Genomic DNA, 14,655 nt, shown 5'->3' with positions numbered 1-14,655 from the left:
GAGTTGGACCTGATAGCTTGTGCTACCAGGTCAGTTGCCGTGTTCCTCCCTTAAGTCAATGTGACCTGACCTGACTAGGTTGGGTGCATTGGCTTAAGCCGGTAGGAGACTTGGACCTGCCTCGCATGGGCCAGTAGGCCTTCTGCAGTGTTCCTTCGTTCTTATGTTGTTATGTTCTTATATAGCGCCAGGAGGGAAGACGTAGGTCACTAGTAGAACGCAGATGTTGGGAGGTCAGGTCACTCTCAAATCCAGCCTTTCCCACTAGTAGAGGTTGTTGAAGTGGGTTAAATCCGAGTTTTGGGGTTAAATTCGAGTGGGGATCAGTAACAAGTGGCGTTCCACAGGGATCAGTCTTGGGCCCGTTGTTGTTTATAATATATATCAATGATCTTGATGAAGGAATTACTAGTGATATGAGCAAATTCGCCGATGACACGAAGATAGGTAGGATAATTGATTCAAACGTAGATGTTAGGGAACTTCAGGAGGATTTAGACAAACTCTACTCTTGGTCAGAAAAGTGGCAGATGCAGTTCAATGTAGATAAATGCAAGGTTCTGAAGCTCGGGAGTGTCCATAACCCTAGCACTTATAAGTTAAATAATGTAGAACTTAGCCATACAGATTGCAAAAAGGACTTGGGGGTTATGGTAAGCAGCAACCTTAAACCAAGACAGCAATGCCTAAGCGTACATAATAAGGCAAATAGATTACTGGGATTTATATCAAGAAGTGTAAGCAATAGAAGTCCAGAGGTCATACTGCAGCTTTATACATCATTAGTAAGGCCTCACCTAGATTATGCAGCTCAATTCTGGTCTCCATATTACAGAATGGACATAAATTCGTTAGAAAACATTCAGCGTAGGATGACTAAATTAATACATAGCATTAGAAATCTTCCTTATGAAGAAAGATTGAAGACTCTTAAGTTACATTCACTTGTTAGACGAAGAATGAGGGGAGACCTGATCGAAGTGTATAAGTGGAAGATAGGTATTAATAAAGTGGATATTAACAAGGTCTTGAGGATATCTCTCCAAGAGAGAACCCGCAGTAATGGATTTAAATTAGATAAGTTTAGATTTAGAAAGGACATAGGAAAGTATTAGTTTGGAAATAGGGTAGTTGATGAGTGGAACAGTCTACCTAGTTGGGTTATTGAGGCTAGGACTTTGGGTAGTTTCAAATTTAGGTTGGATAAGTACATGAGTGGGAGGGGTTGGATTTGAGAGGGACTTGCACATCGGAGCTTGTTTCTTGGGTGGCATTGAAAATTGGGTTGGTCACAGTGGGATGAATTGTAAAGGACCTGCCTAGTATGGGCCAACAGGCATGCTGCAGTATTCCTCCTTTCTTATGTTCTTATGTTAAGTGTTACACAAGTCTTACACAAGTATTGCACAAGTGTTACACAAGTGTTACTCAAGTGTTACACAAGTGTTACACAAGTGTTACACAAGTGTTACACAAATGTTACACAAATGTTACACAAGTGTTACACAAGTGTTACACAAATGTTACACAAGTGTTACGCAAGTGTTGCACAAGGGTTGCGCAAGTGTTGCACACGTGTTGCACAAGTGTTGCACAAGTGTCACACAAGTGTTGCACAAGTGTTGCACAAGTCTTACAAAAATGTTGCACAAGTGTTGCTCAAGTCTTACACAAATGATGCTCAAATGTTGCACAAGTGTTGCACAAGTCTTACACAAATGATGCACAAGTGTTGCACAAGTGTTACACAAGTGTTGCACAAGTGTTGCACAAGTGTTGCACAAGTGTTGCACAAGTGTTGCACAAGTGTTGCACAAGTGTTGCACAAGTGTTGCACAAGTGTTGCGCAAGTGTTGCACACGTGTTGCACAAGTGTTGCACAAGTGTCACACAAGTGTTGCACAAGTCTTACAAAAACGTTGCACAAGTGTTGCTCAAGTCTTACACAAATGTTGCACAAGTGATGCACAAGTCTTACACAAATGATGCACAAGTGTTGCACAAATGTTGCACAAGTGTTGCACAAGTCTTACAAAAATGATGCACAAGTGTTGCACAAGTGTTACAAAAGTGTCTTATTCATCTATTATTCAAAATGTAAAGGACTAGCACTAGCATATTCGGTCTTTTAGCAAAACTACATAACGGTTGACAATTATATATAAAAATATGTATATCACTATATAAATAAGTATAATTGCAACAAACTATATTACTTGTTAAATGGGGTAAATTAGAAAGCCAGCAGAGGAACTCTATCACATGATCAAAAGTCATGCCTAAGACCCGCATCAGGAAGCACGTGTCCTGTTCCCTGATAAATCTTCCCTAACTTAGGATAAACAATATGTGGAAACATGACAGAACTTTATTAGATTGTGTGTTAGTAGGTAAAAGGTTGATGGGTAGATTTCTAGACGTACATCTTTATTCATTTCATAATACCTTTCAGTTAATTAACAATTATTTTTCACTGTTTACTCATGTACTATATTTGAGTGACTCGCTCACAATTACACAGGTCAAGGTTGCTTACCATTTCTTAACCCTTTTTCCAAGACAATTTAATCATCATTTAAGACAAAATTTATGGGTTAGGTAACGTTATTATAGGAACATTTAACCAGAAGGGATCATACAGCACCTGCGGGAATGAAAGGTAATCATATTTGATTAAAGAAAGGGAGGGAAGGTATAATTTATTTGATCAAGAGTGCGTCAGTGTCATCAAGAGTACCTCACTAATATCAAGAGTATCTCACTGGTATCAAGAATACCTGACATCAAGAGTACGTCACTAACATCAAGACACATCCCATGAGAGGATATTAACGTGATAGCTCTATTAGGCACTCAGTATCAACCCAATGGGAGGGTTTAGGGAGCCCTGTATTGTGTTCAAAGAATGAGACCCCATAGTTAAAAATGGGGAGAAAAAAATATTAATAATATTAATTATTAATTAGATTTTATATTTTATTAGAGCTTGCTCTTTCAAGAAGTTCACAATCGTTCGTACACAAAACCATAAGTAGAACAATAACAATCAAGAAGAATGTGAAAATGTATATACCAATGTGAGAGAATGATCAGCAGAAACATCCTTTCAATTTAAACTTAGAAGCATGAACAATTTCCTGAATATTAAGAGACACTGGCAAATTGTTACAGAGTTTAGGAGTTTTATACAAAATGTTTCTTTCTACAAATGATTTCACCTCAACAGCACGAGGCTTCTAGTCAGACGAAAAATGTCGTCAGCAATTCTTAGAAACTGTCTCCAGTCAGATATAAAAGGTCCAAACATATCAAGAAGAAGGTAATAATGGAACCTGGGCAAAAAATCGGTAATAACTGATATATTAGACTCTAACAGCCAATTTTCCATCAGACATAAAATATCAAGACACAACTCATTTAGAACTTCATTAGCATGCTTAATGTGATTTCTCATTGAACAGATATTCAATTATGTTACCTCCACGAGTTTTGAATAGCTTCAGGAAACCATTGGAAAACAGCAATTTTTATTAATTTGTGACATTACAGTACCATCTCCAGACAGTCTGAAGTAGAGGCAGTGGAGAATAGCACCTTGAGGAACATCTCTGGAGGAACAGTTTGCATAACGGAAAGAAGTTTTTATTATCGCAATTTCTAGATCATCACTATTACAAAAATCTTTCAGCTTGGTAGATTATACTTCTGAGACAATTTGCTGAGGTGTGACTAAAGCCCTGGCAATGGAAACACAGGGTCAATAAATATTATATTAACCACACATCTTTGACAGGCCATCATAAATACAATTTACCATCAGTTCTGAATGATGACTTATCGCATTTCGGATTTAGACAGATGAATTACCTCATTCCTTAACTTTTGAGAAACAGACACCAGGGACACTCCCTCACTCATACACTAAGGATTGTTTCTGGATTCTTGGCAAGAATAAACAAAATATTTTCACCATCTCTACAAGATGGCAAGAGATCAAACAGAGATAGCTTAGGCAGTATCTTATCTAGAGATAAGGTTCAGGGTATATATTAATGTTACACGAGTATATGGTAAAATAACAATAAAAAACTGCAGAGGAAAAAAGTAATTTTAAAACAGGAAGCAAAAAATATATACTGTCTATCGAAAAATATAACTGAATATGCTGTATGCAAGAATACTTGTGGTACAGTAATGATGTACAAAATGTTGGGTAAGCAAATGTAAAGAACAGTATATATACTAAATACAATAAGTAGCATTGAACGAAAAAAACTTGATATTGTTAACTAGGTAAAATATAAAGGTGACCACATTGTATCCCACAGCAGCAACACCAAAGATCACATACTGGTGACCACATTGTATCCCACAGCAGCAACACCAAAGATCACATACTGGTGACCACATTGTATCCCTCAGCAGCAACACCAAAGATCACATACTGGTGACCACATTGTATCCCGCAGCAGCAACACCAAAAATCACATACTGGTGACCACATTGTATCCCAAAGCAGCAACACCAAAGATCACATACTGGTGACCACATTGTATCCCACAGCAGCAACACCAAAGATCACATACTGGTGACCACATTGTATCCCACAGCAGCAACACCAAAGATCACATACTGGTGACCACATTGTATCCCGCAGCAGCAACACCAAACAAACAGTTTACATTAGTTAGGATTCTCAGACATTGTTTTTGTCATTAGAAGCCTGTTACATCCATTATAATGAAACATTATTTATTTTTATTCGGCTATTCTAGATGAGATCTGATTAACATACCACGCCCAAGAAAAGTTAACCCAGTACCTGGGTATCAGTAACTGGTACATATAATGCTGAAACTTGTTCACTCCCAATACAATTTAGTTCAGTACCTGGTTACAATATGCCTCTGTAATCTATTGACTCTATACCCCACCAATTTGTGTACAATAATAAACCTATGATAAAACTATGAAGATAATCATTCCGTATCAGGATTGGAAGTCAGTATTCCAACCAAGTGGATAAGTAGTTTTCATTATGTCAAGATTACAACTCGTTCCGTGCAGCAGATATTTTTGGTTCATTTTCCATTTGAAGTGGCATCTCTTGATCCAAATCTTCTTTAATTTCCTCAAGTTCAGCTTTGGGTTCTGAGAGTTTAAATTTCTCAGAGTGAAGCAGCAAGTTCTGTTTAAGTGGCAGTGACTCCCAGAAAGCACGAACCTGTTTACATAAATAATGCAATAAGACTCAAAATATATGAAACATTAATCTGAAATAAAGCTGTGTTGGCTTCATGTTACCTAACTTAAAAAAGCATTAGATTTTTTCAACATTTTTATGATTTTAAAAGGCACACTTCCACAAATAAAAATAAAAAGGTACGTAGAATAATGAGCCTTTTTGTGAGCAATAAGTTGTTCTAAGAACATTTTAATAAAGCTTCATTTAGATATAAAGGTTTTCCTTATGGGGCTCTCTTCAGAGCAAAATGTTGTCCCAATAATACTCTCAAGCCGAAATTTTGACTCGATAAAAGTTTGTATATCTTGACTCACGAAATCGTAATGACACGATTGCAAACAAACCATACAACGGGCGGGGATAGAACCCGCGATCAGAGAGTCTCAAAACTCCAGATCGTCGCGTTAGCCACTGGACCATCTAGCCACAATAAGATTCGTCCAACTAGGTATATTTCTACACCATAGGAAGGTTAGCATAGGCACCACTGTGACCACAAATGCAAGTTTTTACAGACGAATCTCCAGCTAGCGTGGCCGTGACGAACTTTAGCTCAAGTCCCCTCAAAGCCGTTAACTCACGAAATCGTAATGGCATGATTGCAAACAAATCATACCACGGTCGGGGGAAGAGCCCGTGATCAGAGTCTCAGAGGGTTCTATCCAAGCCCGTGGTATGGTTTGTATATATTCCTCTTCACTGTAATTTTTTTTTTATTTTGAAATGACAAAGTAAGCATAATTCATAACATTATGTCAGAAAATATAGTTTTCCGGCAGCTCTTTGCTTCATATATATGTTGACAGTCTTTCCATTCAGATACACTAAAGATTTTACTGATTTTTTACACAAGGAATATGCGACAAGCGGACAATAGAATACCTTGTGCCTATAGTCTGCCTTCATGGTGGGCGTCAGTGTGAGAGACAAGTGATGGAGGTTGTCTGGACGTGCAGCTTCCCACACTATATTTAGAGAGTCATCAGGTGTTGGATTCCTGTCATGAAATGAAGATGTGTGATCTGGGTTAAACATATATTAGATATGTCTTGAAAACTGTCGGTCTCCATGTGGTTATAATGGTAAAATCATTTGTTCCTAGGAGTTAGAATTATTTTCCCTTCATACTGGTGAAATGAATATTTAATATATAAAATGTTATTTAAGTAATTTTCTTAAAGAATTTACAGTTAAAAATAAAAATCATTTTAGGGTAGAGAAAGGATACCAGTAAAAGGTTCTTGAAGCTACTTTACCATTCCTCAGATCAAAAATTATTAACTACCACTTACTGTATGACTCTTAAAGGTTTAGCACTTAAGAACATAAGAAAGAACTACCACTGCAGGAGGCATACTGGCCAATGCAGGACAGGTTCAATTCTCCCACCAGCTTAAACCAATCCTTTGACCTAACTGTGGACACTAGCGAGGAGGAGGATATGTCGTTATCACGGGCAACAGCTTCTTTGGTTCGTTGACTCCATGGTACAATAGTGTGGCCGCAGTCATCTCTGGGTCCTCTTTGGGAGGGGATATCAGTGCTAGTTGCCTACGGAGTGTCTCAGTAACTTCGCACTCCAGAAGACAGTGTGTTAGAGGGCGCTGGACAACGCGCTGGCAGTACTGGCACATCTCCTCCTCAGCCTTATCTATCATTATCTTGGCTGTGGGAAAACCCAAACGAAGCCGATGGATGGCGGTACACTGCGCTCTGGAACAGTTTCTGTCATTTCCCCGGATGCCAGCATGGCTGGGGATCCAACTCAATGTCGATATGTTACCCTGAACCTCTAAGGCTGTCATTATGCTCAGGATCGATGTGATGAGGTGAACATTGTCCTGTGGTTGAGGATGGGAGAGGGCATTAATTGCAGAGGTGGAGTCAACATGTATGACAGGTCAGAGTCGATGTCATAGGGCATGTTACAATGCCTGCTGAATCGCCACCAGCTCAGCTTAAGGGATTGTGCAGTGGTCAGGGAGTCGCCAGCCTTGAGTGTGACCATTGTGGTACAGTTCAGCTGCTGCTCTCTTCCTGTCAGGGTCGACAGAACCATCTGTGAAATACACTGCAGATGTGCGTCCCTCTGTCGGTGCCATGCTTGTCTCAGCATGATTGCTGAGACAAGATTGCAGAGACGCTTAGAGATACACACATCGGCCGGATCTGGGCACCAGGGAGGTGGTGGATGATACCCATCAACAGGAAGGTCACAACTCTTCTCAAGGAGTAGTTGTATAGGCAGCAGCTTCCGCCCAGCAGCACAAAACGAACGGATCCAGGAGTAATCTATGAAGAGAGTTGGATCTTTTGTCATGGTTGTCAATATCCGTCTTCTTAGTGGAGTACCTTGCTGCCGGTGCAGAATCGTGGCTACTTTGTAGGCTTTTCTGTATCTTACTCTGTCAGCCAGGGAAAGAAACTGGGCCTCAGATCTGAGAGGTACTGTGTTGGTCCAGATGGGGGGCCCCAAGCATAGTTCTTATTGACCAATAAAAATTTTTAATCTATTGTTTATCCATTTGGAATAATTTTCGTTAGATCTAATTTCCTTACTTGGAACAAAAGTTGTCTGGGCAGCTAGTGCTATGCTCTGAAATACGTCATATTGGCAACCAACCCTACCTACCTCACCCATAGTAAGGCCTTCCCAATTTAGCCCACCCAGGTAATTGCTCAGTCCCATGAAGTCATCGAAGTGGAAATCTGGGACAGAGATTTAATTGCAGTTATCTGGGTAATTCCATTATATATTTGTGAAGGCTTACTCAGCCCTGTAACAACTTCAGACAGTATTACCAAGGCTGGCTCCTCCTCAGGAAAATTAGTGAATAGAAAAAGAAATAATAACAGACAAACATAAATACTTTATTATATAGAAAATATAAAATGTAAAACACTTAAATATGAAATATTAATCCTACATTAAAGAAAATGAAAAATGAAAAATATAAATGATAACTGAATTCAACGCTAATGTAGATAGGGGTGTCTGGTGTTGGTGACACTGTTGTTGAAATCGTAGCCGTTGCTGATGATGGGGGGGGGGTCGCAGGTGTTGGTTACGACCCACTGGCTAGTTCTTCACAGTAGATAGAGCCTCGAGTAGTATCCCGATGACAGGAAAGCAGGTTCTTCACCACTGCACTGCTGTGGGGTTACGTCCAGCAATTTCATACAGGTGCACAGGTAATTAGATCCAAAATGGGACGTCTCCAGGACGTTAGTCCGTCTCCTGTTCTTCTCGTTGATTGACAGGTGACCCTCACTGTCATCCAAGCTGAAAAGATAGACAGGTTACCCACTGCTTAAATAATCACTCTCCATGGCAAGTACGGTACTCAAAAGACATGGTGATTATTACAACAGTCAACCTAGAGCAAGACTGAAAGGACTAAGTTTATTATTGGTCAAAAGTGAAGCTTTTAACCAATAAATCCACTAGAATACAATGCAGGCATGTACTTACAGTAGTGTTGGGAGCTGTGAGTCGAGTGATTTACTGTTTGACCAGAGCCCCACACGTCACCTTTCGGGGGGGGGGGAAGAGGGAGGGGAAGGGATAGGGGGAGCTAGACTGACCCTACCTTAACAAGCAGCCGGCAGTCAAACTATCACTTTCAGGGAGGGGGAAAAAAGGCTGGAAAAACGGGAGCTTGAATTACCCTACCTTAACTAGTAGCCGGCAATGAAACTATTGTTACTATATTGCTACTCCTATCTATTGAACTTTTCCCTCACAATATTGAAACTAAGTGATTTGTGATTGCTTTCCCCAAGCTCATCATTAACCTCAAGATTATTAACTGGTGATTCTTTGTTGGCAAGAGTTAAGTCAAGCAGGTTGTTTCCTCTAGTAGGTTCTGTCATAAACTGTTTTAAAGAGCAGTTCTGAACCATATCAAGAAAGTCACTAGACTCAAGATTTCCTGTCACATTGTTACAACAAATTTGTCTAAAGTTAAAATCTCCCATTAACACAACATTTTCATATCTAGATGCCTTATGAATTTCATCCCATAGCAGCCTACCACACTCCCTATCAAGGTTTGGGGGGCCTATAAATCACACCCAAAATAAATTTTTCACGACCTTTGGGAAACTGTAGCCAAACAGATTCTGTGTCCGATGTTTCGAATCTTACATCTTGTCTAACACAACAATATAAATTATCTCTGACATACATCGCCACTCCACCACCCTTCCTGTTGACCCTATCAGTGTGGAATAGTTTATAATCCTGTATGTTGTATTGAGAAGTTGAACCTGGTCTCTGTTATAGCAATAATATCTATATTACCTGCACATGCAAGTAATCTTAGATCATCTTTCCTTTTTCTTAGTCTCCTACTTTTTGTAGGAGTATATCTTTATTTGATGAACAATTGCCTTGCCTTTACTAGCAACTTTATTTTGAATATTGCCTTTTAAACATATCCCTGCAGTATCTTGGTAATATCTGCTGTTTTCAACACTAACACTGGAGCCTGATTGTTTCTCACATACCTCTATAATCTATTAGTTTAAATTCTTAGACAAGTCATCAATGGCCCACTTAATCAAACTGGCTAATGCAACCCCTCCAGCCCTAGAGACATGAACCCCATCCTTTGCATATATACCATCCTTGCCACAGAATTTGTCCCAGTTATCAATGAATGGGATTGCAATTTCCTTGCAGTACCTGTCTAGCCAGCAATTTATACCAATTGCTCTAGACATCCATTCTTTGCTCACTCCCCTTCTAGGCAAGATGCTACATATGATTGGGAACCCTCCCTTAGACCTAAATACTTCTATGGCTGACCTGTACTTATCCAGCAGCTACTGTCTCCTGCCCTTCCTGATGTCGTTTCCACCAAAACTAGGACAGATAATGGGCATCTTTCAATTACCAGACATAATATTATCTAACCTGCTGACTATGTCACCAACACCAGCTCCTGGAAGACACACTCTCTGTCTGACCTTCCTATCTCTGTTACAGAAATCACGGTCCATATATCTTACCTGAGAGTCTCCCACAATCAGAATATTGTTACTTTGACTAGCAGGGAAGTCAGTGGTACCTGTAACATAAGAACATAAGAAAGGAGAATCACTGCAGGAGGCCTGTTGGCCCATACTAGGCAGGTCCTTTACAATTCATCCCACTAACAAAACATTTGCCCAACCCAACTTCCAATGCTACCCAAGAAATAAGCTCTGATGTGCAAGTCCCACTCAAATCCAACCCCTCCCACTCATGTACTTATCCAACCTAAATTTGAAACTGCCCAAAGTCCTAGCCTCAATAACCCAACTAGGTAGACTGTTCCACTCATCAACTACATAAGAACATAAGAATGTAGGAACACTGCAGAAGGCCTACTGGCCCATACGAGGCAGGTCCTTATCAAAACGACATCTACCTAAAGCTACTCAAGAAACAACTCCCGCACCCCCCAACACCAATCAAACCCAGCCCCTCCCACTCATATATTTGTCCAGTCTCTTCTTAAAGCTACCCAAGGTCCTAGCCTCTATCACCCCACTGGGAAGACTGTTCCACGCATCTACAACTCTGTTAGAAAACCAGTACTTACCTATGTCCTTTCTAAATCTAAATTTATCCAACTTAAATCCATTATTCCTGGTTCTTACCTGGTTCGACACCCTCAGTACTTTATTAATGTCTCCCTTGTTTATGCCCGTCATCCACTTATACACTTCAATGATATCTCCCCTCATTCTACGCCTCTCCAGAGAGTGGAGATTTAAGGCTTTAAGTCTATCTTCATACGGGAGGTTCCTTACACAGTAAATCATTTTAGTCATTCTTCTCTGTATGTTCTCTAATGAGTCTATGTCCATCCTGTAGTAAGGGGACCAAAACTGAGCAGCATAATCTAAATGAGGCCTCACTAGTGATGTATAGAGCTGTAAAATAACTTTTGGACTTCTGTTACTTATACTTCTTGAGATAAATCCAAGTAATCTGTTGGCCTTGTTGTGCACACTGAGGCACTGCTGTCTTGGCTTTAGATTTCTGCTTACCATGACTCCCAAGTCTTTTTCACATTCTGTATGACCAAGCTCTACTTCACCTAGATTATAGCTTCGAGGGTTATTTTCATTACCAAGGGCAAGTACCTTACACTTATCCACATTAAACTTCATCTGCCATTTCTCAGACCAAGACATTAATTTGTTCAAATCGTCCTGGAGTTCATTGATATCCTCCTCAGAGTGAATTATACGGCCTATCTTTGTATCATCAGCAAACTTACTCATGTCACTAGTAATCCCTTCATCAAGGTCATTAATGTAAATTATGAACAAGAGAGGGCCTAAAACTGATCTTTGTGGAACGCCACTAGTGACTAATCCCCATTCAGATTTCACTCCATTAATGGTAACTCTCTGCTTTCTATTGGTAAGCCATGCCTCAATCCATGCTAGAACTTTACCTCCTATACCATGAGCTGCCACTTTTCTTAAGAGTCTCTTGTGAGGTACTCTGTCGAAGGCTTTACTAAAATCCAAATAAACAATATCATAATCCTTATCACTGTCAACTGCCTCAAATGTTCTATTGAAGAACGTCAGTAAGTTTGTCAGGCAGGAACGACTGTTGTGATAGAAACACAGGCCTTATCTCTAGGCTTTATTGAACATAGAATCTTCATAGTACTTCTGCAATAACAAAATATAATGACTAGTACATCTAATAATGGCTTCTACAGGGATGGTGATGTCTTGCATATGTCAAGAGAAAAGTTATAACTACAGGCCACATATTTAAACTCACCATGTAATCTGCATCGCTGATAAATGGATAAAGTAGGAGAGAATCACACACCATGTGTTGGTGCCCATGACACACCAAACTGTTGTTGTTGTTAAGGGCCCCTAGAGGTGGTGCAGTATTATCCTGCTGCTGCTCCCCACAGGACCAGTATCACTACAATCTCCCCCTTCTAAAATATCAGAGACAGTAATCTCCCAAACTGTTAGGTGGGCGACGTACACGTCCCACCTTCGTAGCCCTTGAGCCTCTTCACCAGGTTCGATATTTTCCAGCGGGGTTTGATTAACTGCTGGAGCAAAATCCTCTATTTCCATAGGGGTAGTCTCAAGGGGCTTTCCAGGAGAAAACGAAGCATCTCTCACATCTATTGGTGTATCTTGAGATTCCACACTAATAGGGATTTCAACTGGGGCTAAATGTCTTGTAGATACTGTAGTCTCTTCACCATTTTGGTAGCGAATGTGGGCGTAATGTGGATTAGCTTGCAGGAGCTCTACCTCTTCCACTAAAGGATCCGTCTTGTTCATCCTACGGTGACTCTTCAGGAGAACGGGTCCAGGATGACATAACCAAGTGGGCACGGAGGCTCCCATAGAGGAACGACGTGAATAGTTGAGGAGTATTTCATGAGGGGCTGCATTAGTAGCTGTGCACAGCAGTGATCTAATAGAGTGAAGAGCATCAGGTAGGACAGTTTGCCAGTGTTGAACAGGTAGATTGCGCGACTTTAATGTCATTGTAACTGCCTTCCATATAGTACCATTGAACCGCTCCACTTGACCATTGCCTTGAGGGTTGTAGCTTGTTGTTCTGCTGCAGGCAATACCTTTGCTAGCCAAAAACTCCTGAAGTTCGTTACTCATGAACGAGGATCCCCTGTCTGAATGGATATAAGCTGGCATACCAAAAATAGAGAACAACTGTGAAAGACAACTAATAACAGTTGAAGCAGCCATATTTGCACAGGGGAATACAAAAGGAAACCTTGAATATTCATCTACTATGTTAAGGAAATACCTATTCTGATTTGTGCTTGGTAGAGGTCCTTTGAAATCTATATTCAATCTTTCGAAAGGCTGGGTGGATTTTATGAGATGAGTCTTCTCTGGCTGATGAAAGTTTGGCTTGCACTCTGCACATACTCTGCATGCTCTGATCACTTGTCGCACATCTTCCACTGAGTAGGGCATGTTCTTTGATTTGACAAAATGGTACAGGCGTGTAACTCCTGGGTGACACAAAGCCTTGTGGAGAGCTGAGAGTGATTGCAAATCATGACATGCTGCTCCACAGTGGGACCTAGAGAATGCATCAGGTGAGATGTTCTCTTGACCCGGTCGGTACAGAATATCAAAGTCATAACACGATAGTTCCATCCTCTAGCGTAATATCTTGTCATTCTTTATCCTACTTTTGTGCTTCTTGTCGAACATATACATCACGGACCGTTGGTCAGTCCTTATGGTGAAATGTCTACCAGTTAAATAATGCCTCCAGTGGCGAACTGCTTCTATGATGGCCTGGGCTTCCTTTTCTACAGCAGCATAACATTTCTCTGATCCTTGAAAAGTTCTCGAAAAGAAGGCTACTGGTCGTCCTGCCTGAGATAAGACTGCAGCAATGGCAATGTCAGATGCATCCGTTTCCACTTCGAATGGTAGGGACTCATCAATGGCTTGAACTACTGAGTTTTCAATGTCCTGTTTGAGAGTATGGAAAGAGGCTTCTGCTTCCTTTGTCACAGGAAATGTGGTAGCACTCAATGGGCGGACTTTACTTGAATAGTTGTAGATCCATTGTGAGTAATAAGCAAAGAGACCAAGAGTTCTTCGGAGTGACTTTTTGTCTTGAGGCATTGGAAGTTCCCGTAGAGGTCGTAGTCGTTCAGGGTCTGGGAATATTGAACCTCCTTCCACTACATAACCAAGGATGCTAAGCCTTTTAGTTGAAAAAGTGCACTTTTCCTCATTGTAACTGATATTTTTCTTCTTGGCGGCTTCCAAAAACTTATCAAGGTTTGCATCATGTTCCTCCTGGGTCTTGCCACAAATGGTAACATTATCTAAATACGTGTAGGTTCCCATGAGTTGCTCTTCCTGAATGAGTGAATCCATAATTCGTTGGAAGCAGGCTACCCCATTGGTGACTCCAAAAGGGACTCTGGTAAACTGATACAGGCCATCACTAGCCTGAAACGCTGTGTATGGTTTATCTTCATTCCTTATAGGGACTTGATGATAGGCACTCTGCAGATCAATTGTGCTAAACACGTAGTACTGAGCAATTTTGTTCACTGTATCGTCAATTCGAGGTAGAGGGTACCCATCAAGAAGTGTAAATTTGTTGATTGTCTCAGAGTAATCGATAGCCAGTCTCCGTTTTCTATAACCATCTTTAACAACAACAACCTGTGCACGCCAAGGGGAATCACTCGGTTCTATAATACCCTCCTTCAGCAGCCTCTGAGTTTCTTTCTCAATGAACATCCGATCCTCATAAGAATAGCGGCGTGACTTAGCTGATATAGGATGGCAATCCGCGGTATGATTTGCCAACAGCTTTGGTGGGTCTACCCTTAAAGTGCTAAGTCCACAGACAACAAGAGGAGGCAGTTCAC

At 40.6% G+C, this 14,655-nt stretch overlaps 2 protein-coding genes across 2 annotated transcripts in view; both read right to left on the bottom strand.

The window, feature by feature from the left end:
- Nucleotides 1–14,655, bottom strand: part of LOC128688235 (carboxylic ester hydrolase-like) — a 303,519-nt gene that overhangs the window by 57,092 nt on the left and 231,772 nt on the right. The gene's annotated exons all lie outside the window — the stretch shown is intronic.
- The window catches only part of LOC128704824 (carboxylic ester hydrolase), a 72,722-nt gene continuing 60,421 nt past the window's right edge, over nt 2,355–14,655 (bottom strand). The window contains exons 11-12 of the mRNA XM_070104402.1: nt 6,128–6,242; nt 2,355–5,224 (exon numbers count right to left, since the gene is read on the bottom strand). Coding sequence (XP_069960503.1) covers nt 5,048–5,224; nt 6,128–6,242 — 292 coding nt within the window. The 3' untranslated portion in view covers nt 2,355–5,047. The remainder of the gene's footprint in view (nt 5,225–6,127; nt 6,243–14,655) is intronic.

This window comes from Cherax quadricarinatus, chromosome 91 (assembly GCF_038502225.1).
Source record: "Cherax quadricarinatus isolate ZL_2023a chromosome 91, ASM3850222v1, whole genome shotgun sequence".
NCBI lineage: Eukaryota > Metazoa > Arthropoda > Malacostraca > Decapoda > Parastacidae > Cherax > Cherax quadricarinatus.
The sequence above is the reverse complement of the archived record's forward strand: the minus strand, read 5'-3'. Positions and strand labels throughout refer to the sequence as shown.